The sequence below is a fragment of the Salmo trutta genome, chromosome 1, assembly GCF_901001165.1.
Source record: "Salmo trutta chromosome 1, fSalTru1.1, whole genome shotgun sequence".
NCBI lineage: Eukaryota > Metazoa > Chordata > Actinopteri > Salmoniformes > Salmonidae > Salmo > Salmo trutta.
Window position 1 is genome coordinate 7,831,828 of NC_042957.1, and position 25,546 is coordinate 7,857,373.

Sequence of the window (25,546 nt, forward strand, 5' to 3'; positions counted from 1 at the left end):
CAGTAGCGAGGTCAACACCGATCCATTCACAATACAAGTCTTTCATCGCCAGACTTCCGGACGAACAAAGGCACATTAGCTTATGTAGGAAACATTTGACATGAAGAGGGACGTGGTAGTGGAACAGTATACAGCGTTACTCATCCTCACAGATGGATCTATGACCACTAGTTACTGTGTTTTGAGCTAGCACACTTCCATTGCTATCCGTGCAGTACAGTAGCAGTAATGTGTGGTATATTCAATATGTACATCACGTTTTCCCAAACTCAGTTCTGCCCCAAGTGCACATTTACTTTTTTGTTGTTGTGGGTTTAATACCATATGGGCTACATTTGCTAAAGATATCTGCTGTACAAAAAGTAATTTTAGATAAAAGGGTCTGCTGCTGAATGTCCAAATACGTATATGTTCTCTATTCCACATCACATTATGTCATCTTGCTGTTGATGGCCGGGTTCTGTCCACACCAGTACAGTTTATCCTCCCCTCTCTTCTTCCTCCACTGACACATCAACAGCATCTTAAAGGTCTTCTGAAAAGTCTTATTACACAACGCATAACACATGGGGTTGATGGTGCTGTTGACATAACAGAGCCAGTAGCCCAGGTGCCAGAGAGACACAGGGATACAGTCAGAACAGAAGGTGGAGATGAGCACCATGATGTTGTACGGCGTCCATGTTAGGATGAAGGCCAGGAGGATGGCACTGAGGGTCTGGGCAGCCTTCTTCTCCTTGATGAGGACCATCCTCTTCCTCTTGGTGATCTGGCTCTTCAAGGAGGGGTCCATGGGCTTGGGGGTGGTGGTGGTGGTGGAGGATGATGGAGAGGAGTTCTGGTGGTGGTTCTGACCTATCTGGTCAGACTCAGAGGGACATGGAGGAGCTGTTTTAGTGTCTGTGTTGTTGGTGATTTTGTCATTCTGAGGAGGGCTGCTGGTATCCTTCAAGACCAATTTGAACTTGTAGGAGATTCCCTTCTTGCTGGGTTTTTTCGGCGGTGGAGTGGCGGTCTGGGAATACTCGCCTTCTTCGTTATCACCGTAATCGGCGGCCGTCTGTCCTTTCTCTGTCTGACTTTGAACTTGACCTTTGAATGTCCCCTGAGAGGTTGCCGCGGAAACAGGATGGTGAGTCTCCTCCTCCTCGGACGAGGTGTAGCTGTTAAAGGAGGTGATCTGGTCAGCATGGGCCCAGGCCAGCTCGTCCGACCGGGTCGTGGTCTTGGTGACGTTGCTCTGGTTGGACGAGGACCACGAGGCCTGGTTCCTCCTGTCCCTCCTGTCGTTACTGGAGCCAAAACAGGACTGTAACAGAACCGTTTTCTGTGGTTTATTAGCAGTCTCTGGGTGACCAGATGTGGTGAGGCCCTGCAGCTCAGCCAGGTCCTTGGTGCGTTTCTCTGTCTCCTTGTAGATTCTACTGTAGAGGAGGGTCATGATGGAGACAGGGATGTAGAACGCTGCGATGGCCGTGCCGAACGTGATCACCGGCTCGGAGAAGAACTGGATCTGGCACTGGTCTGCCGGGACCGTCCTCTCTCCCGCAAAGTACTGCCAGCACAGGATAGGCGGCGCCCAGAGGACAAACGACACCAACCACGCTAAGCCAATCATAATAGCCGCTCTCTTCGGCGTCCTCTTGGCTCTATAGGTCAGCGGCCTTGTGATGGAGAAGTATCTGTCGAAACTGATGACTAACAAGTTCATAACGGAGGCATTGCTGGCCACATAATCCAGGGCTAACCAGAGGTCACAAGCTAGGTTCCCTAAGGACCAATAGCCCATTAGGATATATGAGGTGTATAAGTTCATGGATAGGGCTCCTATTATGAGGTCAGCGAAGGCTAAGCTGAGAAGGTAGTAGTTGTTGACTGTCTTTAGTTGACTGTTGACCTTGAACGACAGCATCACCAGAACATTGCCTACGACTGTTATCAGGCTGACGATGGCCGATATGGTCGCTATGGTGATGACCTCCCATAGGTTGTGTGGGACAGGCTGAATGTCTGATGTGTTGCCATTAAATGTTGAGTTTTGGATCTGGAGGTCCTCAACGTCCATTTTGTTGGTTTAGTGGCTGTCTCACTATGTTACAGTGAGGAGATAGGTATGGAATTGTCTCTCTGTTGCTCCATTATGATTTACTGTGGGCTCCCCTGAAAGAAAAGAAAATACAAGGATAAGACACACTATCTACTGTACAGTGTATCTTTCAAAATCAGTTTAGGCTTTGTAATTTGTCATGTTTTCTGTTTGGTTTTAAGTCTTTAAACATTCATTTGTCGTTCATGTTTTTCATATCTTGGAGTCATTACATTATTATTGTCAGGCGGACCAATGACGCAGCCTGTCGAACGTTGCCTTTTTTCGGGGGACGATATTACATGTAACACCAATAGCTTTGTATTGGCGTTACACTCTAAACAGCACAACGTTCATTTGATACCGATGGAGGGAAAACCGAACAGGGGCCGTCAAACTAGCTGGAAGAGAGGTGGAGTTGGAGCGAGGGGTGGAGGGGGAGCTGGAGCGAGAGGTGGAGGGGGAGGGGGAGCTGGCGGGGGAAGTGACAGCGGGACCTCGGGTGGTGAACACAGGGTCCGGGGAAGAGGACGATATGGAACTGGAAGGGGAAAAAGGGATCATTATCGAGGCCGTGGCTATCAACCTACCCCATTTGGAAGGGTGAGGAGTTGATTAAAGTTCTGTATAGCACGCTCAAATAACTGTTGTTGCAATAATGATAATCAGTTTATTAGCTAACTTAGTTAGCCTACATGTTAAACATCTGATGTGCTAGCTATCGATCCGTTTTTCAAATTCAAGTGGTGGGGAGTCGACTCCAAAATAATCGATTCCTCCTTGCCTGTCGACTCCCATTTCTGGGTGTCAAGAGATTCAGTATTTTTGCAACGGAGGAAATACAAACACAACAATTTTTATAACCCCAATGCCACCATGGGGCACTCTGTTCACAATGTTGACATCAGCAAATCACTCGCCCACACAACGTCAATCACGCGGTTGTGAGACCGGTTGGACATTTTGCCAAATTTTCGAAAATGCCGTTGGAGATGGCTTATGGTAGAGAAATTAACATTCAATTATCTGGCAACAGCTCTGGTGTACATTCCTGCAGCCAACATGTCAGTTACAGGCTCCCTCAAAACGTGAGACATCTGTGGCATTGTGTTGTGTGACACAATGGTACCTTTTAGAGTGGCCTTTTATTGTCCCCAGCACAAGGTGCACCTGTGTAATGGTGCTGTTTAATCAGCTTCTTGATATGCCACACCTGTCAGGTGGATGGATTATCTTGGCAAATGAGAAATGTTCACTAAATGTGAAATGTAAACTAATGTGTGTACAACATTTTGAGAGAAATAAGCATTTTTGTGCATATGGAACATTTCTGGAATATTTTATTTCAGCTCATGAAACATGGGACCAACTCTTTACATGTTGCGTTCATATTTTTGTTCAGTGTATTTTCTGTAGTCTACTTCGAGATCACAAACTCTCACATCTTTCACAGCAATGAAAGAGTGAGTGAGAGAGAGAGATGGGAGGGAAATAGGTAGGCATGTTGGCCACCAGGCAGACTGTCAGAACTGTGCATCGGTAATCAAAAGATGAAGGCTATAGGCTATCGCAATGCTGTATTTCTACATTTCTTGGCTTGCAATGTTTACAAAAGTAGGGACTATCAATGAGTAGGCTGAACTATTCTACACGCAGCAGACCGAACACCAAACACACACCAGCGTGTTTCACAGTGAAGGGAAAGAGGAGTAGGCAAAGGAGAGAGAGTATCGGGGCAGGTAGAGAGACAGTCAGAACCATGCGCATAGGTTATATCTTGGTAATCTGTATCTAGCAATGCCTCGTAAATTCACCAAAAGTATAATAAAGTATAAATTAGGCTATCAATGAGTATGGCTAAGCTATTCTTCATAGTACCAGTGAATTGAAGTGGAACATCGCCAAATGCATCAGTTTACTTAGGCCTAAATATGCAATAAAAGTATTGTCTATAGCTTATTTAATGAAATCCTGGCTTGCTGTTGATGTCCTAGGTCAGGGCTCTCCAACCCTGTTCCTGGAGAGCTAGCTTCCTGTAGGTTTTCACTCCAACCAAAGTTGTAACTAATCTGATTCATGTTATCAACCAGCTAATTATAGAATCAGATGCACTAGATTAGGGTTGGAGTGAAACCTTCAGGAGGGAGTCTCTCCAGGAACAGGGTAGGAGAGCCCTGTCCTATGCAATATATCGCAAAGCCTTATCCCCGCTAAACTTTTTGAAAATGGCAAGTTCACTTTCTCATCCGTAAACACAGTCAAGTGTAAATACGGTTCAGCAGCTCAGATCAGCAGGATGTGGGGCATTGTTATCAGGAAGGACGTCTACCGTGGATGGATCGCTAAAATAATGATTACGATCACGCTTCATCAATTGAAATATTACGTGGGAGACCTATACATTTGGCAGTCAAGCACAAGTTATCAGTGTACCCTGTTATCGTCTAGACATGACGTTGACATATAGTCATGCCTACAATACAAATATCCAGGCTTCTGTCATAAGTCAATTCAATTTGATATATTTTTTTTAATTACACAGGGCAGTTTGGGAAAAACTGATCCTGTGTGAATGGTCCTCTGGAATAACGCACATGCTTGGATAATAATTACAAAACCAACATCTCTAGTAATGCCTGTCTGAATAGGGCTATAACATGGCAAAGAATAGGCTTAAAGACAGTTTATGCTTGATCTGAAAATGTGGTCGGAGGTGCCATACGGATGGTGTGACACAATCGCGGAGCCTCCGAAGGCATGCAGAGGACAGGTTGAGCTGTGTATCACGTTGCCAAGCGCCGCCCAAATATTGTAACAGTGTGGAGGGCTCCGTATAGCTCCACATTGACATGATTGGTGGATGGTAGGCGGGGGCATGAGGTCCAGTATAAACACAAACTCACATCCTTGACAACTTCCTTCACAACAGATCTGCTCTGCTCTGCGACGCGCAAGAAGTGTAAATGCCTTGACTTCTGCAGAGGCCGTATCACAGTTTATGCTGTACAGTCATTGTAGATATCGGATTGACCATGGAGAGCCTTTTTATCAGCAGAAAGTGCTGCATCATCCCATGGGATCCGTCAAGGCTGCACACAGCAGAAATATCACTGACATATTCTAGTTCCTTCACATCACCTTCTATATTCAAACAAAATAGGCCTTTTATTGGAAAATGGGCAGCGTCATGCTCATGTCAGTCCTCTAGAACGCAAATGTAGTCTTCCTAGTAGGACTGTGCTATAATGACTTGGTGTGTATGTGTGCGCGCGCATCCGTTTCAATGTGTTTTGAGAGTCGAGCAAAAGTCGACTCCTTTTGACTCCAATCACAGGAGTAGGAGTCGACTCCAGTCACAGGAGTAGGAGTCGACTCCAGTCACAGGAGTAGGAGTCGACTCCAGTCACAGGAGTAGGAGTCGACTCCAGTCACAGGAGTAGGAGTCGACTCCAGTCACAGGAGTAGGAGTCGACTCCAGTCACAGGAGTAGGAGTCGACTCCAAAAATCCTGGAGTTCTGCACCACTAATTGGAAGTCAATCATTGCACAATGTTCAAATCAGAGTTTATTGGTCATATACACAGTCACATATACATATACACATTCTTTTCTTTTTTACTGTTTTCTACATTGTAGAATAATAGTGAAGACATCAACACTATATGAAATAACACACATGAAATTGTGTAGTAACCAAAAAGTGTAAATCGAATCAAAATATATGTTATATTTGAAATTTTTCAAAGTAGCCACCCTTTGCCTTGATGACAGCTTTGTACACTCTTGGCATTCTCTCAACCAGCTTCACAAGGAATGCTTTTCCAACAGTCTTGAAGGAGTTCCCACATATGCTGAGCACTTGTTGGCTGCTTTTCCTTCACTCTGCGGTCCAACTCATCCCAAACCATCTCAATTGGGTTGAGGTCGGGTGATTGTGGAGGCCAGGTCATCTGATGCAGCCCTCCATCACTCTCCTTCTTGGTCAAATAGCCCTTACACAGCCTGGAGATGTATTGGGTCATTGTCCTGTTGAAAAACAAATGATAGTCCCACTAAGTGCAAACTAGATGGGATAGTGTATCGCTGCAGAATGCTGTGGTAGCCATGCTGGTTAAGTGTGCCTTGAATTCTAAATAAATCACTGACAGTGTCACCAGTAAAGAAGAAGAGACTTGCTTGGGCCATACTGACCAGTGGGCACCAGTCTCTAAGGTGCAGGGTAGAGTGCCAGGTGGTAGCTGGCTAGAACAGTCACTGAGGCTAGTGGTGACTGTTTAACATTCTGATGGCCTGGAGATAGAAGCTGTTTTTCAGTCTCTCCGTCTCAGCTTTGAGGCACCTGTACTGACTCAACCTTCTAGATGGTAGTGGGGTGAACAGGCCTTGGCTCTGGTGGCTGAGGTCCTTGATGATCTTGGCCTTCCTGTGACACCGGGTGCTGTAGATATCCTGGAAAGTAGGCAGTTTGCCTGGTGTTGTGGTCAATGTTGTTGGTGTTGCTATGCACAGTGCTTCGCATGCCAAACGGCCAGTGACTGAGTGCTACTTCTCACCTCGGCAGGGATGTAAACATGTTTGATTTATTTATTTTGGGATCAACACATTTAATCAATGTCAATGCCCTGATTCAACATCATTTTCACACATGGAACAAGTTGGCGATGGCCTTCCAGCTGTAAACGTGAGAGAACTCAACAACAGTACTATAGATGTGCACCTGTGTCAATGCCTTTTGTCATTCATTTACATGTGTTGTGTTCCTTTAGATTTCTTTAATCGATGTTTTTCTCTGTCCTACTGACTCTTCTGTTGATACTGCAGGGCCAGGATGAAGGGAACAGGATGGATGAGGATGAGGATGAGGGGATGGAGGTTTTCACCAAGAGGAAATTGGAGTCTAACTGGGATCGTTACAAGGAGTCAGAGAAGGAGGAGCCTAGTGATGACACGCCCACACAGAGAGGGACAGACTACCACGTCCTCCTCGAATCAGCAGGTAAGGAATACATGACGGTTTCCTTGGAAGTGGCCTAGCCAGTGTGGTTCTGACAACATATTCCGCTCTGTCCACAATATTCTTGCTTGTGTTGCTGGTCTTTGACGAACAGCGACGTCAGTCTGCCTGTCAGTTAGGTTAGTCTTACAACATGTGACAGTTTCAGAGGACGTGTCTCTGTCTGTCTTTATGTGGCCCATGCAGAACAGAATAAACGTGGCAGACACTTAGCTAGACATTGTGTTGCGAAGGCAGACAGGAATATCATATTGCTCAGTGACAGCACTAGATTCACTCATGCTTGGAGAATGAGACAGGCCTACTACTTAACATTGGTCATTGCTCTCCAATTGTAAATACTGTGAATATCTAGAGAAGCAGTCTTTTACTGACACAGCATAGCCTAGATATTCTAGCCTAGATATTCTAGCCTAGATATTCTAACCTAATTCAACTCCCTGAGATAGCAGAAGTAGCACAAGGCAGGGGCATAACATTAAATATGTATCTATTTATTTTGGGTTGAAAAAGTGTGTATATATAATCTGTTGGCATATTCAAGAAAGAAGAAAATAACTTACTGCCTCTTTTAAAGTGACATCATTTGCACTTTTCACTCAGACAAAACCCTAATACGCCCTTTAATCCGTACATCCTCTCCGCAGGATGATTGATATTAATGAGGTTTATCTGTTTCTGAGGAGTAACGATGTGTAGAATTGCAGGAAATTTGCTTTAAAACAATTTCTTTTCTCATCCCTATGAAAAAATCTGTAGAATAGCAGGAAACTAGCTTGAAAACAGTACAAATTTGTCATCCTCCCATGGCAAAAATGTGTAGAATTGCAGGAAATTTCTCTGCGGACCAAAAGGACGGCCTTTAACATTTTCGATTAGAGATTTTACTCTCCCTCTCTCTTTCTGCCTTTTCCCCCTTCTCTCCCTGCCCTCCCTCTGCTGCTCTCCCGTTCTCCCCTTCTCTCCCTGCCCTCCCTCTGCTGCTCTCCCCTTCTCCCCCTCTCTCCCTGCCCTCCCTCTGCTGCTGTCCCCTTCTCTCCCTGCTACCCCCTGCTCTCCCTACCCTCCCTCTGCTGCTCTCCCCTACTCCCCCCTCTCTCCCTGCCCTCCCTCTGCCGCTCTCCCCTTCTCTTCCTGCCCTCCCTCTTTCTCCCTCTCAGTGTAACAGATGTCAGAGGGTTACTGTGGTGATGTTGGCCTGGTGGCCCCACTCTCCTCTCTGAGGGTACCTGGGGTGATGTGTGTGATGTGGAGAGAGAGAGGACCAGTCCACTACCAGATTAGTCTAGGTAAAGGAGAGAGAGAGAGGACCAGTCCACTACCAGATTAGTCTAGGTAAAGGAGAGAGAGAGAGGACCAGTCCACTACCAGATTAGTCTAGGTAAAGGAGAGAGAGAGAGAGGACCAGTCCACTACCAGATTAGTCTAGGTAAAGGAGAGAGAGAGGACCAGTCCACTACCAGATTAGTCTAGGTAAAGGAGAGAGAGAGAGGACCAGTCCACTACCAGATTAGTCTAGGTAAAGGAGAGAGGGAGGACCAGTCCACTACCAGATAAGTCTAGGTAAAGGAGAGAGAGAGAGAGGACCAGTCCACTACCAGATTAGTCTAGGTAAAGGAGAGAGAGAGGACCAGTCCACTACCAGATTAGTCTAGGTAAAGGAGAGAGAGAGAGGACCAGTCCACTACCAGATTAGTCTAGGTAAAGGAGAGAGAGAGAGGACCAGTCCACTACCAGATTAGTCTAGGTAAAGGAGAGAGAGAGGACCAGTCCACTACCAGATTAGTCTAGGTAAAGGAGAGAGAGAGAGAGAGGACCAGTCCACTACCAGATTAGTCTAGGTAAAGGAGACAGGGAGGACCAGTCCACTACCATATTAGTCTAGGTAAAGGAGAGAGAGAGGACCAGTCCACTACCAGATTAGTCTAGGTAAAGGAGAGAGAGAGAGAGAGGACCAGTCCACTACCAGATTAGTCTAGGTAAAGGAGAGATGGAGGACCAGTCCACTACCAGATTAGTCTAGGTAAAGGAGAGAGAGAGAGAGAGGACCAGTCCACTACCAGATTAGTCTAGGTAAAGGAGAGAGAGAGGACCAGTCCACTACCAGATTAGTCTAGGTAAAGGAGAGAGAGAGAGGACCAGTCCACTACCAGATTAGTCTAGGTAAAGGAGAGAGAGAGAGGACCAGTCCACTACCAGATTAGTCTAGGTAAAGGAGAGAGAGAGGACCAGTCCACTACCAGATTAGTCTAGGTAAAGGAGAGAGAGAGAGGACCAGTCCACTACCAGATTAGTCTAGGTAAAGGAGAGAGAGGACCAGTCCACTACCAGATTAGTCTAGGTAAAGGAGAGAGAGAGGACCAGTCCACTACCAGATTAGTCTAGGTAAAGGAGAGAGAGAGAGAGAGAGGACCAGTCCACTACCAGATTAGTCTAGGTAAAGGAGAGAGAGAGAGAGAGAGAGAGAGAGGACCAGTCCACTACCAGATTAGTCTAGGTAAAGGAGAGAGAGAGGACCAGTCCACTACCAGATTAGTCTAGGTAAAGGAGAGAGGGAGGACCAGTCCACTACCAGATAAGTCTAGGTAAAGGAGAGAGAGAGGACCAGTCCACTACCAGATTAGTCTAGGTAAAGGAGAGAGAGAGAGAGAGAGAGGACCAGTCCACTACCAGATTAGTCTAGGTAAAGGAGAGAGGGAGGACCAGTCCACTAACAGATTAGTCTAGGTAAAGGAGAGAGAGAGAGGACCAGTCCACTACCAGATTAGTCTAGGTAAAGGAGAGAGAGAGAGGACCAGTCCACTACCAGATTAGTCTAGGTAAAGGAGAGAGAGAGGACCAGTCCACTACCAGATTAGTCTAGGTAAAGGAGAGAGAGAGAGGACCAGTCCACTACCAGATTAGTCTAGGTAAAGGAGAGAGAGAGAGAGGACCAGTCCACTACCAGATTAGTCTAGGTAAAGGAGAGAGAGAGAGAGGACCAGTCCACTACCAGATTAGTCTAGGTAAAGGAGAGAGAGAGAGAGGACCAGTCCACTACCAGATTAGTCTAGGTAAAGGAGAGAGAGAGAGAGGACCAGTCCACTACCAGATTAGTCTAGGTAAAGGAGAGAGAGAGGACCAGTCCACTACCAGATTAGTCTAGGTAAAGGAGAGAGAGAGAGGACCAGTCCACTACCAGATTAGTCTAGGTAAAGGAGAGAGAGAGGACCAGTCCACTACCAGATTAGTCTAGGTAAAGGAGAGAGAGAGAGGACCAGTCCACTACCAGATTAGTCTAGGTAAAGGAGAGAGAGAGAGGACCAGTCCACTACCAGATTAGTCTAGGTAAAGGAGAGAGAGAGGACCAGTCCACTACCAGATTAGTCTAGGTAAAGGAGAGAGAGAGAGGACCAGTCCACTACCAGATTAGTCTAGGTAAAGGAGAGAGAGAGGACCAGTCCACTACCAGATTAGTCTAGGTAAAGGAGAGAGAGAGAGGACCAGTCCACTACCAGATTAGTCTAGGTAAAGGAGAGAGAGAGAGGACCAGTCCACTACCAGATTAGTCTAGGTAAAGGAGAGAGAGAGAGGACCAGTCCACTACCAGATTAGTCTAGGTAAAGGAGAGAGAGAGAGGACCAGTCCACTACCAGATTAGTCTAGGTAAAGGAGAGAGAGAGAGGACCAGTCCACTACCAGATTAGTCTAGGTAAAGGAGAGAGAGAGGACCAGTCCACTACCAGATTAGTCTAGGTAAAGGAGAGAGAGAGGACCAGTCCACTACCAGATTAGTGTAGGTAAAGGAGAGAGAGAGAGGACCAGTCCACTACCAGATTAGTCTAGGTAAAGGAGAGAGAGAGGACCAGTCCACTACCAGATTAGTCTAGGTAAAGGAGAGAGAGAGAGAGAGGACCAGTCCACTACCAGATTAGTCTAGGTAAAGGAGAGAGAGAGAGAGGACCAGTCCACTACCAGATTAGTCTAGGTAAAGGAGAGAGAGAGAGGACCAGTCCACTACCAGATTAGTCTAGGTAAAGGAGAGAGAGAGAGGACCAGTCCACTACCAGATTAGTCTAGGTAAAGGAGAGAGAGAGAGGACCAGTCCACTACCAGATTAGTCTAGGTAAAGGAGAGAGAGAGAGGACCAGTCCACTACCAGATTAGTCTAGGTAAAGGAGAGAGAGAGAGGACCAGTCCACTACCAGATTAGTCTAGGTAAAGGAGAGAGAGAGAGAGGACCAGTCCACTACCAGATTAGTCTAGGTAAAGGAGAGAGAGAGAGAGGACCAGTCCACTACCAGATTAGTCTAGGTAAAGGAGAGAGAGAGGACCAGTCCACTACCAGATTAGTCTAGGTAAAGGAGAGAGAGAGGACCAGTCCACTACCAGATTAGGCTAGGTAAAGGAGAGAGAGAGAGAGAGAGAGGACCAGTCCACTACCAGATTAGTCTAGGTAAAGGAGAGAGAGAGGACCAGTCCACTACCAGATTAGTCTAGGTAAGGAAAGAGAGAGAGAGGACCAGTCCACTACCAGATTAGTCTAGGTAAAGGAGAGAGAGAGGACCAGTCCACTACCAGATTAGTCTAGGTAAAGGAGAGAGAGAGAGGACCAGTCCACTACCAGATTAGTCTAGGTAAAGGAGAGAGAGAGAGAGAGGACCAGTCCACTACCAGATTAGGCTAGGTAAAGGAGAGAGAGAGAGAGGACCAGTCCACTACCAGATTAGTCTAGGTAAAGGAGAGAGAGAGAGGACCAGTCCACTACCAGATTAGGCTAGGTAAAGGAGAGAGAGAGAGAGGACCAGTCCACTACCAGATTAGTCTAGGTAAAGGAGAGAGAGAGGACCAGTCCACTACCAGATTAGTCTAGGTAAAGGAGAGAGAGAGGACCAGTCCACTACCAGATTAGTCTAGGTAAAGGAGAGAGAGAGAGAGAGGACCAGTCCACTACCAGATTAGTCTAGGTAAAGGAGAGAGGGAGGACCAGTCCACTACCAGATTAGTCTAGGTAAAGGAGAGAGAGAGAGAGAGAGGACCAGTCCACTACCAGATTAGTCTAGGTAAAGGAGAGAGGGAGGACCAGTCCACTACCAGATTAGTCTAGGTAAAGGAGAGAGAGAGGACCAGTCCACTACCAGATTAGTCTAGGTAAAGGAGAGAGAGAGAGGACCAGTCCACTACCAGATTAGTCTAGGTAAAGGAGAGAGAGAGGACCAGTCCACTACCAGATTAGTCTAGGTAAAGGAGAGAGAGAGAGGACCAGTCCACTACCAGATTAGTCTAGGTAAAGGAGAGAGAGAGGACCAGTCCACTACCAGATTAGTCTAGGTAAAGGAGAGAGAGAGAGGACCAGTCCACTACCAGATTAGTCTAGGTAAAGGAGAGAGAGAGGACCAGTCCACTACCAGATTAGTCTAGGTAAAGGAGAGAGAGAGGACCAGTCCACTACCAGATTAGTCTAGGTAAAGGAGAGAGAGAGAGGACCAGTCCACTACCAGATTAGTCTAGGTAAAGGAGAGAGAGAGAGCCAGTCCACTACCAGATTAGTCTAGGTAAAGGAGAGAGAGAGAGAGGACCAGTCCACTACCAGATTAGTCTAGGTAAAGGAGAGAGAGAGGACCAGTCCACTACCAGATTAGTCTAGGTAAAGGAGAGAGAGAGAGAGGACCAGTCCACTACCAGATTAGTCTAGGTAAAGGAGACAGGGAGGACCAGTCCACTACCATATTAGTCTAGGTAAAGGAGAGAGAGAGAGGACCAGTCCACTACCAGATTAGTCTAGGTAAAGGAGAGAGAGAGAGGACCAGTCCACTACCAGATTAGTCTAGGTAAAGGAGAGAGAGAGGACCAGTCCACTACCAGATTAGTCTAGGTAAAGGAGAGAGAGAGAGAGGACCAGTCCACTACCAGATTAGTCTAGGTAAAGGAGAGAGAGAGAGAGGACCAGTCCACTACCAGATTAGTCTAGGTAAAGGAGAGAGAGGACCAGTCCACTACCAGATTAGTCTAGGTAAAGGAGAGAGAGAGAGAGAGAGAGAGAGGACCAGTCCACTACCAGATTAGTCTAGGTAAAGGAGAGAGAGAGAGAGGACCAGTCCACTACCAGATTAGTCTAGGTAAAGGAGAGAGAGAGAGAGGACCAGTCCACTACCAGATTAGTCTAGGTAAAGGAGAGAGAGAGAGAGGACCAGTCCACTACCAGATTAGTCTAGGTAAAGGAGAGAGAGAGGACCAGTCCACTACCAGATTAGTCTAGGTAAAGGAGAGAGAGAGAGGACCAGTCCACTACCAGATTAGTCTAGGTAAAGGAGAGAGAGAGGACCAGTCCACTACCAGATTAGTCTAGGTAAAGGAGAGAGAGAGAGGACCAGTCCACTACCAGATTAGTCTAGGTAAAGGAGAGAGAGAGAGGACCAGTCCACTACCAGATTAGTCTAGGTAAAGGAGAGAGAGAGGACCAGTCCACTACCAGATTAGTCTAGGTAAAGGAGAGAGAGAGAGGACCAGTCCACTACCAGATTAGTCTAGGTAAAGGAGAGAGAGAGGACCAGTCCACTACCAGATTAGTCTAGGTAAAGGAGAGAGAGAGAGGACCAGTCCACTACCAGATTAGTCTAGGTAAAGGAGAGAGAGAGAGGACCAGTCCACTACCAGATTAGTCTAGGTAAAGGAGAGAGAGAGAGGACCAGTCCACTACCAGATTAGTCTAGGTAAAGGAGAGAGAGAGAGGACCAGTCCACTACCAGATTAGTCTAGGTAAAGGAGAGAGAGAGAGGACCAGTCCACTACCAGATTAGTCTAGGTAAAGGAGAGAGAGGACCAGTCCACTACCAGATTAGTCTAGGTAAAGGAGAGAGAGAGGACCAGTCCACTACCAGATTAGTGTAGGTAAAGGAGAGAGAGAGAGGACCAGTCCACTACCAGATTAGTCTAGGTAAAGGAGAGAGAGAGGACCAGTCCACTACCAGATTAGTCTAGGTAAAGGAGAGAGAGAGAGAGAGAGGACCAGTCCACTACCAGATTAGTCTAGGTAAAGGAGAGAGGGAGGACCAGTCCACTACCAGATTAGTCTAGGTAAAGGAGAGAGAGAGAGGACCAGTCCACTACCAGATTAGTCTAGGTAAAGGAGAGAGAGAGGACCAGTCCACTACCAGATTAGTCTAGGTAAAGGAGAGAGAGAGAGGACCAGTCCACTACCAGATTAGTCTAGGTAAAGGAGAGAGAGAGAGGACCAGTCCACTACCAGATTAGTCTAGGTAAAGGAGAGAGAGAGAGAGGACCAGTCCACTACCAGATTAGTCTAGGTAAAGGAGAGAGAGAGAGAGGACCAGTCCACTACCAGATTAGTCTAGGTAAAGGAGAGAGAGAGGACCAGTCCACTACCAGATTAGTCTAGGTAATGGAGAGAGAGAGGACCAGTCCACTACCAGATTAGGCTAGGTAAAGGAGAGAGAGAGAGAGAGAGAGGACCAGTCCACTACCAGATTAGTCTAGGTAAAGGAGAGAGAGAGGACCAGTCCACTACCAGATTAGTCTAGGTAAAGGAAAGAGAGAGAGAGGACCAGTCCACTACCAGATTAGTCTAGGTAAAGGAGAGAGAGAGGACCAGTCCACTACCAGATTAGTCTAGGTAAAGGAGAGAGAGAGAGGACCAGTCCACTACCAGATTAGTCTAGGTAAAGGAGAGAGAGAGAGAGGACCAGTCCACTACCAGATTAGGCTAGGTAAAGGAGAGAGAGAGAGAGGACCAGTCCACTACCAGATTAGTCTAGGTAAAGGAGAGAGAGAGAGGACCAGTCCACTACCAGATTAGGCTAGGTAAAGGAGAGAGAGAGAGAGGACCAGTCCACTACCAGATTAGTCTAGGTAAAGGAGAGAGAGAGGACCAGTCCACTACCAGATTAGTCTAGGTAAAGGAGAGAGAGAGGACCAGTCCACTACCAGATTAGTCTAGGTAAAGGAGAGAGAGAGAGAGAGGACCAGTCCACTACCAGATTAGTCTAGGTAAAGGAGAGAGGGAGGACCAGTCCACTACCAGATTAGTCTAGGTAAAGGAGAGAGAGAGAGAGAGAGGACCAGTCCACTACCAGATTAGTCTAGGTAAAGGAGAGAGGGAGGACCAGTCCACTACCAGATTAGTCTAGGTAAAGGAGAGAGAGAGGACCAGTCCACTACCAGATTAGTCTAGGTAAAGGAGAGAGAGAGAGGACCAGTCCACTACCAGATTAGTCTAGGTAAAGGAGAGAGAGAGGACCAGTCCACTACCAGATTAGTCTAGGTAAAGGAGAGAGAGAGAGGACCAGTCCACTACCAGATTAGTCTAGGTAAAGGAGAGAGAGAGGACCAGTCCACTACCAGATTAGTCTAGGTAAAGGAGAGAGAGAGAGGACCAGTCCACTACCAGATTAGTCTAGGTAAAGGAGAGAGAGAGGACCAGTCCACTACCAGATTAGTCTAGGTAAAGGAGAGAGAGAGGACCAGTCCACTACCAGATTAGTCTAGGTAAAGGAGAGAGAGAGAGGACCAGTCCACTACCAGATTAGTCTAGGTAAAGGAGAGAGAGAGAGCCAGTCCACTACCAGATTAGTCTAGGTAAAGGAGAGAGAGAGAGAGGACCAGTCCACTACCAGATTAGTCTAGGTAAAGGAGAGAGAGAGGACCAGTCCACTACCAGATTAGTCTAGGTAAAGGAGAGAGAGAGAGAGGACCAGTCCACTACCAGATTAGTCTAGGTAAAGGAGACAGGGAGGACCAGTCCACTACCATATTAGTCTAGGTAAAGGAGAGAGAGAGAGGACCAGTCCACTACCAGATTAGTCTAGGTAAAGGAGAGAGAGAGAGGACCAGTCCACTACCAGATTAGTCTAGGTAAAGGAGAGAGAGAGGACCAGTCCACTACCAGATTAGTCTAGGTAAAGGAGAGAGAGAGAGAGGACCAGTCCACTACCAGATTAGTCTAGGTAAAGGAGAGAGAGAGAGAGGACCAGTCCACTACCAGATTAGTCTAGGTAAAGGAGAGAGAGGACCAGTCCACTACCAGATTAGTCTAGGTAAAGGAGAGAGAGAGAGAGAGAGAGAGAGGACCAGTCCACTACCAGATTAGTCTAGGTAAAGGAGAGAGAGAGAGAGGACCAGTCCACTACCAGATTAGTCTAGGTAAAGGAGAGAGAGAGAGAGGACCAGTCCACTACCAGATTAGTCTAGGTAAAGGAGAGAGAGAGAGAGGACCAGTCCACTACCAGATTAGTCTAGGTAAAGGAGAGAGAGGACCAGTCCACTACCAGATTAGTCTAGGTAAAGGAGAGAGAGAGAGAGAGAGAGGACCAGTCCACTACCAGATTAGTCTAGGTAAAGGAGAGAGAGAGAGGACCAGTCCACTACCAGATTAGTCTAGGTAAAGGAGAGAGAGAGGACCAGTCCACTACCAGATTAGTCTAGGTAAAGGAGAGAGAGAGAGGACCAGTCCACTACCAGATTAGTCTAGGTAAAGGAGAGAGAGAGAGGACCAGTCCACTACCAGATTAGTCTAGGTAAAGGAGAGAGAGAGAGGACCAGTCCACTACCAGATTAGTCTAGGTAAAGGAGAGAGAGAGAGGACCAGTCCACTACCAGATTAGTCTAGGTAAAGGAGAGAGAGAGAGAGGACCAGTCCACTACCAGATTAGTCTAGGTAAAGGAGAGAGAGAGAGAGGACCAGTCCACTACCAGATTAGTCTAGGTAAAGGAGAGAGAGAGGACCAGTCCACTACCAGATTAGTCTAGGTAATGGAGAGAGAGAGGACCAGTCCACTACCAGATTAGGCTAGGTAAAGGAGAGAGAGAGAGAGAGAGAGAGAGAGAGAGAGAGGACCAGTCCACTACCAGATTAGTCTAGGTAAAGGAGAGAGAGAGGACCAGTCCACTACCAGATTAGTCTAGGTAAAGGAGAGAGAGAGGACCAGTCCACTACCAGATTAGTCTAGGTAAAGGAGAGAGAGAGAGAGAGGACCAGTCCACTACCAGATTAGTCTAGGTAAAGGAGAGAGGGAGGACCAGTCCACTACCAGATTAGTCTAGGTAAAGGAGAGAGAGAGAGAGAGAGGACCAGTCCACTACCAGATTAGTCTAGGTAAAGGAGAGAGGGAGGACCAGTCCACTACCAGATTAGTCTAGGTAAAGGAGAGAGAGAGGACCAGTCCACTACCAGATTAGTCTAGGTAAAGGAGAGAGAGAGAGGACCAGTCCACTACCAGATTAGTCTAGGTAAAGGAGAGAGAGAGAGGACCAGTCCACTACCAGATTAGTCTAGGTAAAGGAGAGAGAGAGAGGGCCAGTCCACTACCAGATTAGTCTAGGTAAAGGAGAGAGAGAGAGGACCAGTCCACTACCAGATTAGTCTAGGTAAAGGAGAGAGAGAGAGGACCAGTCCACTACCAGATTAGTCTAGGTAAAGGAGAGAGAGAGGACCAGTCCACTACCAGATTAGTCTAGGTAAAGGAGAGAGAGAGGACCAGTCCACTACCAGATTAGTCTAGGTAAAGGAGAGAGAGAGAGGACCAGTCCACTACCAGATTAGTCTAGGTAAAGGAGAGAGAGAGAGGACCAGTCCACTACCAGATTAGTCTAGGTAAAGGAGAGAGAGAGAGGACCAGTCCACTACCAGATTAGTCTAGGTAAAGGAGAGAGAGAGAGAGAGGACCAGTCCACTACCAGATTAGTCTAGGTAAAGGAGACAGGGAGGACCAGTCCACTACCATATTAGTCTAGGTAAAGGAGAGAGAGAGGACCAGTCCACTACCAGATTAGTCTAGGTAAAGGAGAGAGAGAGAGCCAGTCCACTACCAGATTAGTCTAGGTAAAGGAGAGAGAGAGAGAGGACCAGTCCACTACCAGATTAGTCTAGGTAAAGGAGAGAGAGAGGACCAGTCCACTACCAGATTAGTCTAGGTAAAGGAGAGAGAGAGAGAGAGAGAGGACCAGTCCACTACCAGATTAGTCTAGGTAAAGGAGACAGGGAGGACCAGTCCACTACCATATTAGTCTAGGTAAAGGAGAGAGAGAGGACCAGTCCACTACCAGATTAGTCTAGGTAAAGGAGAGAGAGAGAGCCAGTCCACTGCTCTCCAGAGGACTGTTAATTGAACGTGGGCTGAAATGTGTTTACGATGTGTTTTTCTGGGCACAGAACGAGCCACCTCCCGTTTTCTCTCTCTCTTTCTCCTGTAGCAGTGCTAGTTGTTTGTCGTGCTGTAGCCTGACCTAACTGTTGTGTTGAATTATTCTCTAGTGTTTGTCTGGAGAACAGGACACACTGTCTTGGAACAGAGCAGATCACTTTCCTTCAACTCTCATAATAGACTATGTTTACACCCAACTTTTTACTATGTTCAGAATGTAGATTATACCCCGATGTGAGCAAAACATCAGGAACTCCACCTTTTGAACCTCAGAACAACTCTACAAGGTGTCGAAAGAGTTCCACAGGGATGCTGGCCCAAACTGACTACAATGCTTCCCACAGTTGTGTCAAGTTGGTTGGATGTCCTTTGGGGGATGGACCATTCTTGATACACACGGGAAACTGTTGAGTGTGAAAAACCCAGCAGCGTTGCAGTTCTTGAGACAAACCGGTGCGCCTGGCACCTACTACCATATCCTGTTCAAAGGCACTTCAATATTTTGTCTTCCCCATTCACCCTCTGAATGGCACAATTACACAATCCATGTCTTAAAATTCCTTCTTTAACCTGTCTCATCCCCAATCTACACTGATTGAAGTGGATTTAACCAGTGACACAGGATCATAAGTAATGTTAACACTTATATTAATACATTGATCAAAACTAGAAACACAACATGTAAAGCATTGGTCCCATGTTTCATGAGCTGAAATAAAAGATCCCAGAAATGTTCCATACGCACAAAAAGCTTATTTCTCTCAAATGTTGTGGACACATTTGTTTACATCCCTGTTAGTGAGAATTTCTCCTTTGCCAAGAAAATCCATCCACCTGACAGGTGTGACATATCAAGAAGCTGATTAAACAGCATGATCGTTACAAAGGTGCACCTTGTGCTGTGGCCAATAAAAGGCCACAAAAATGTGCAGTTATGTCGCACAACACAATGCAACAGATGTCTCAAGGTTTTGGAGGGAGCATCCACCAGTGCAGGAATGTCCACCAGAGCTGTTGCCAGAGAATTTAATGTTCATTTCTCTACCATAAGCTGCCTTCAATGTTATTTTTGAGAATTTGGCAGTACGTCCAACCGGCCTCACAACCGCAGACCACGTGTAACCACGCCAGGCCAGGACCTCCACATCCGGCTTCTTTACCTGAGGGAACGTCTGAGACCAGCTAATGAAACTGGTTTTGCACAACCAAAGAATTTCTGCACAAACTGTCAGAAACTGTACACAATTCCTGGAAGCTGAATAGTGTCCCAGTTCTTCCATGGCCTGCCTACTCACCAGACATGTCACCGTCTGAACATGTTTGGAACACTCTGGATCGACGTGTACGACAGTGTTCCAGTTCCTGCCAATATCCAGTAACTTCTCAGTCATTGAAGGAGTGGATCAACTTTCCACAGGCTACAACCAACAGACTGATCAACTCTATGCGAAGGACAGGTCGCGCTGCATGAGCCAAAAGGTGGTCACACCGGATATCGACTGGTTTTCTGACCCACGCGCCTTTTTTTTATTTTTTTTTAAGGTATCTGCGTTTATATTTTTGTTCAGTGTAGTTTTGGATACATATTTCTTCCTTCTGTAAGTTTTTAAGAAACCTTGCCTTGTGCCTTGAAATTCTGTTACCAAAAACCCACATTTTTTAAATGTATATTTATACTTTAATGAGGGAGGATAATGAAAGATCACGGAAGTAACAACTTAAAGGTAGACCTAGCAATTATTTAGTGTTTTTACAGATATCAAATCGGTAACGGAATTTCTGCAAATGAATTGGCAACAATGGGAAATAATTTTAGCCACAAACGACAGTTGGGCACACAACGGCAGCGTAGCCTAGTAGTTAGAGCGTTGGACTAGTAACCGAAAGGTTGCAAGTTTGAATCACCGAGCTGACAAGGTACAAATCTGTCATTCTGCTCCTGAACAAGGCAGTTAACCCACTGTTCCTAGGCCATCTTTGAAAATAAGAATTTGTTCTTAACTGACTTGCCAAGTTAAATAAAGGTAAAATAAAAAAATAACGTTTGGACAGCACAGTAAAGAGTGTATTACGTTAGTGTGCTCTACTTTGTACTGTATTGAACTGTACTCTACAGTAATGTACTGAACTCTACTGTACTAAACTCTGTGCTGTACTGTACTTTACTAAACTGTACTGTACTCTACTAAACTACTGTACTCTACTCTACTGTACTCTACTAAAATTTACTGTACTGTACTCTACTGTGCTGTGCTGTACTCTACTAATCTCTACTGTACTCTACTAAACTCTACTGTGCTGTACTGTACTCTACTAATCTCTACTGTACTCTACTAAACTCTGCTGTGCTGTACTGTACTCTACTAATCTCTACTGTACTCTACTAAACTCTACTGTGCTGTGCTGTACTCTACTAATCTCTACTGTACTCTACTAAACTCTACTGTGCTGTACTGTACTCGACTAAACTCTACTGTGCTGTACTGTGCTGTACTCTGTGCTCTACTAAACTCTACTGTACTAAACTCTACTAAACTCTACTGTGCTCTACTCTACTGTACTTTACTCTACTGTACTCTGCTGTGCTCTACTGTACTCTACTGTTCTGTACTCTACTAAGTTCTTCTCTACTGTACTCTAGTAAACTGTACTCTACTAAGCTCTTCTATACTGAACTCTACTTTACTAAACTCTACTCTAAACTCTACTGTACTCTACTGTACTTTACTAAAGTCTACTGTGCTGTACTGTACTCGACTAAACTCTACTAAGCTCTACTCGACTAAACTCTACTGTACTGTACTCTATTGTGCTGTACTCTACTAAACTCTACCGTACTGTACTCTGCTGTTCTGTGCTCTACTAAACTCTACTGTGCTGTACTGTGCTGTACTCTGTGCTCTACTCTACTGTGCTCTACTCTACTGTGCTCTACTGTACTCTGCTCTACTGTGCTGTGCTTTGTGCTCCACTGTACTCTAGTAAACTGTACTCTACTGTACACTACTGTGCTGTACTTTACTCTACTGTACTCTGCTGTGCTCTACTAAACTCTACTGTACTCTACTAAGCTCTTCTATACTGTACTCTACTCTACTGTGCTGTACTTTACTAAACTCTACTCTAAACTCTACTGTACTGTACTTTACTAAAGTCTACTGTGCTGTACTGTACTCGACTAAACTCTACTAAGCTCTACTCTACTAAAATCTACTGTACTGTACTCTATTGTGGTGTTCTCTTCTAAGCTCTACTGTGCTGTACTGTACTCAGCTGTTCTGTGCTCTACTAAACTCTACCGTACTGTACTCAGCTGTTCTGTACTCTACTAAGCTCTTCTCTACTGTACTCTAGTAAACTGTACTCTACTGTACACTACTGTGCTGTACTGTACTCTACTAAGCTCTTCTGTACTGTACTCTACTCTACTAAACTCTACTCTACTTTACTAAACTGTACTCTACTGTACTAAACTCTACTGTACTCTACTGTGCTGTACTTTACTAAACTGTACTGTGCTGTACTGTACTCGACTAAGTTCTACTGTACTCTACTAAACTCTACTGTGCTGTGCTGTACTGTACTCAACTAAACTCTACTAAGCTATACTCTACTGTACTCTACTAAAATCTACTGTACTGTACTCTACTGTACTCTACTGTGCTGTACTCTACTAAACGCTACTGTGCTGTACTCTACTAAAATCTACTCTACTGTACTCTACTAAACTCTACTGTACTGTGCTCTGTGCTCTACTGTACTCTACTAAATTCTACCATTCTGTACTCTACTGTACTCTACTAAACTGTACTCTTCTGTACTCTACAAAACTCTACTGTATTGTGATGTCCAAACTTGTGAATCATAGACGTCTATGATTGGTTCAGATTTGGTCCGGACCAACCAAATTTCGTATTGTCTCGGGGCAGAGCTCATTAAAATAATAGCCACTGTGTAAAACAATACCCAAATATGCTAAGGAGGATATTGCATATTTCTACCTTTTTGTGTAGAAATATGGGATACATCACCATGAAGAGAATGACATTTATATCCATAATTCTGCGTTTCTGTTTAGTACAGATCAGGGACCCGAGATGAAATTCCGTTACCACTACTCTGTTACCAGGTGTAAAGCCACTTCACTAACTGTAGTTCAATAACCAAAACAGATTTTTCTCAAAGTCACTGTGCCATGTCATAGCTGACAGCCCGTTCTTTCTGCAGACATCGTTGAATGTTAATTCGGAACAGATATTTAAGAATTTTTGGAAAACATGGACATAGAAACTGAGAATTTACCAAAATTCTGTGACCAAATTTTGCATTTGCACAGTTTTTCCAGTATATGTGTTTTGTTTTTTTATATTAAAAAAGTTAAGTGTAAATAGTTAAAAGTAGTCAAAGGTTTTTGTTTGGCGTACATTTTACCGTGGAATTGACTTTTCTCTAATCAGCAAGCATCAAAGAGCGCAGGCAGCCTGGCATGAGGACAAGAGGCAGAACTTCACAGAGGACAATCAACCAATGTCATGTCTATTTCACTACAATCACCACTTTCTAGGGAGAGTGAGACAAAGAAGGAGAAAGAGAGAGCGAGAAACAGGGAGAAAATGAAGGGGAGAGGGAGAGACACACACACACACACACACACACACACACACACACACACACACACCTGCATCTCGTCCAGTGATTTGTTCTGACTTTGGACTCCTTGACCTGCTGCAATAATAATAATAATAATAATACATTTATTTATGCCTTACACTATATATACAAAAATATCTTGAATGTGGACACCCCTTCAAATTAGTGGATTTGGCTATTTCAGCCACACCCATTACTGAGAACACTGCCATACAATCTCCATAGACAAACATTGGCAGTAGAAGAGCTCAGTGACTTTCAACGTGGCACTGTCACAGGATGCCACCTTTCCAACAAGTCAGTTTGTCAAATATCTGCCCTGCTAGAGCTGCCCCGGTAAACTGTAAGTGCTGTTACTGTGAAGTGGAAACGTCTAGGAGCAACAACGGCTCATCTGTGAAGTTGTAGACCACACACACTCACAGAACGGGACTGCCCAGTGCTGATGCGCGTAGCGGGATTATTTTGTTGTTGTCTGTCTTCATTTGCAACACTCATTACCAAGTTCCAAACTGCCTCTGGAAGCAACATCAGCATAAGAACTGTTCGTCTGGAGCTTCATGAAATGGGTTTCCATGGTTGAGCAGCTGCACACGTCCCTAAGATCACCATGCGCAATGCCAAGCTTTGGCTGGAGTGGTGTAAAGCTTGCTGCCAGTGGACTTCTTCCATTGGTGTGGAAGAACTTGACTGTCCTGCACAGAGCCCCCGACCTCAACCCCATCCAACACCTTTGGGATGATTTGAAATGCCGATTGCGAGCCAGCCCAAATAGGCCAACATCAGTGCACCGACCTCACTAATGCTCTTGTGGCTGAATGGAAGCAAGTCCCCACAGCAATGTTCCTACATCTAGTGGAAAGCCTTCCCAGAAGAGTGGAGGCTGTTATAGCAGCAAAGGAGGGACCAACTCCATATTAATACCCATGATTTTGAAATGAGATGTTTGACAAGCAGGCGTCCACATACTTTTGGTCATGTAGTGTAGCTAAGGACACTAAGGGCTTTATTCAATCCATATGGTGGTAGTTCAGCATTACAGCGGGATTGAAAAGTAAAGGCAATGTTCCGCTGTCAGCGAAGACTGCATTCAAGGTAAACACTGCATATGTCTGCGGAATGGCCTTTTACATTTCAGCCCTTTATAGAGTAAGAATAAAATAGCTAATGCAAACATGACAAAAATAATTGACATTACAACAAAGCCGCGTGACATATTGCATGATCAATTATACAAGGAGAAAAATCAACAACAGCAAGTTTTCAGTCCCAACCGACAGCTTTGTGTTTGGCTTTCTTTTTAGTGTTGTGGTTACGAGCTCTTGGTTCCACTTCAACAGCACCGTGTGGAGAGCAGATAGATTTACCACATCCAGGTATACATGTATTTACCACATCCAGGTATACATGTATTTACCACATCCAGGTATACATGTCTTTACCAGACCTGTGAGTCACTGTGGCCCCTCACCATGATTTCAGATTTTGTTTGTGGCCCCCCCCCACCCCTCTTCAAGGTTTCTCATCCCAGCTCTCCACTACATAATGAACCGTGAGCTGTGAGTCTGTAACGATGAGTCTCCAACTGCCTCTTTTGTGGCTTCGGTCCCTATGGTTTCAAAGATGGTTCCTCTTTAGAAAGTCCTCTCTCTGAACCTTTCTCAGACGTTGAGTCAGGTTACGTGTCGATCAGTCCAGAATGCGTACTCACAACAGGCTTGTAGAATGTTGGCTGCACGTAGTTTCTTGAGTTTTTCGAGCGGATCAAACTGTTTCTCCAACTGTCACATTTTAAATGAATAGAGGATGCTCATGCGAAGCCGCATTGGTTGGGTATTTTGGGGAGTTGTGTCCCCCGCGGTCAGAATGGGACGCTAGTCTATCCCGTCTCGGTGTATGTGAACTCTCAATTCGCTTTAGGCTCTTAGCATTTGGGAGCTTAATGAGGCATAATCTGCATACAGGACAGGAGGGTATATCCATAGAAATATAATTGTATCTCTTTATAGTTCTATAGGTAGCCTATAGCTTACTTTAGGAGAAAAAACATGAACAGGTGTCAAACTACTGTAGCCTAGCCTATTTGTTTTCCTCTGAAAGAAACTAACCGTAAGTTCTGCAATATTGTCATCAAATATTTGTCAGAATTATACGCCAAGTAAGGTCATCTTGTGATCTAATTCAGCATAAGCTCATCAAATATTGACTAATTCCCCTGATATAGGTATTTTATTATACCAGAGCAATTTAACTGTTTAAATCAAACACTAGCAGTAGGCATACTGTAGTTAAGCACTTGTTCAGTGATTTTTAATTTCCTGACTCATTAAAAGATGTGAAAGACAGGCTACTCACAGCTGATATGTCATCTCCCAGATATGTCTCTCCAGAACCAGAAAGTCTTCCACACAGTCACGCTCCTCTTCAATATGATCTTAGCTAATCCTTTACCTCTCCTCCAGGTGAGCTTTCTCTCTCTCTCCTTTCTCTCTCTCTCTCTCTCTCCTTTCTCCAATCTTCTCCCTCTCTTTACCCTTCCTCTCTCTCTCCTTTTCAATACCTAGCTCTTTCTCTAAATCTTCCTTCTCACTCGCTCTTTCCCAGGCTCCACTCCACCAGGTCAGAATAACCCTAGCAGAAAGGCTAGGTAAAGGTATT

The 25,546-nt window shown here is 45.4% G+C and overlaps 2 protein-coding genes across 3 annotated transcripts in view; one reads left to right on the top strand and one right to left on the bottom strand.

Moving 5' to 3' along the window:
• Positions 1-276: 276 nt before the first annotated feature.
• Positions 277-25,371, bottom strand: LOC115156779 (muscarinic acetylcholine receptor M5-like). Its single transcript, XM_029704500.1, has 2 exons — positions 25,244-25,371; positions 277-2,160 (listed from the first exon to the last, which is right to left on the bottom strand). Exon 2 carries the CDS (start codon positions 2,063-2,065, stop codon positions 431-433), a length of 1,635 nt encoding a protein of 544 aa, XP_029560360.1. The 5' UTR covers positions 2,066-2,160; positions 25,244-25,371; the 3' UTR covers positions 277-430.
• Positions 2,402-25,546, top strand: part of aven (apoptosis, caspase activation inhibitor) — a 60,450-nt gene continuing 37,305 nt past the window's right edge. The window contains exons 1-2 of one of the 2 annotated variants that reach the window (XM_029704696.1): positions 2,402-2,689; positions 6,908-7,082. In XM_029704696.1, the coding sequence (XP_029560556.1) occupies positions 2,453-2,689; positions 6,908-7,082 (412 nt within the window). In that variant the 5' untranslated portion in view covers positions 2,402-2,452. The remainder of the gene's footprint in view (positions 2,690-6,907; positions 7,083-25,546) is intronic. The other variant, XM_029704629.1, reaches the window with a different exon arrangement.

Bases quoted from the DNA above. Each gene is read 5' to 3' on its own strand.
- LOC115156779 (XM_029704500.1), bottom strand. From the start codon at position 2,065: ATGGACGTTGAGGACCTCCAGATCCAAAACTCAACATTTAATGGCAAC.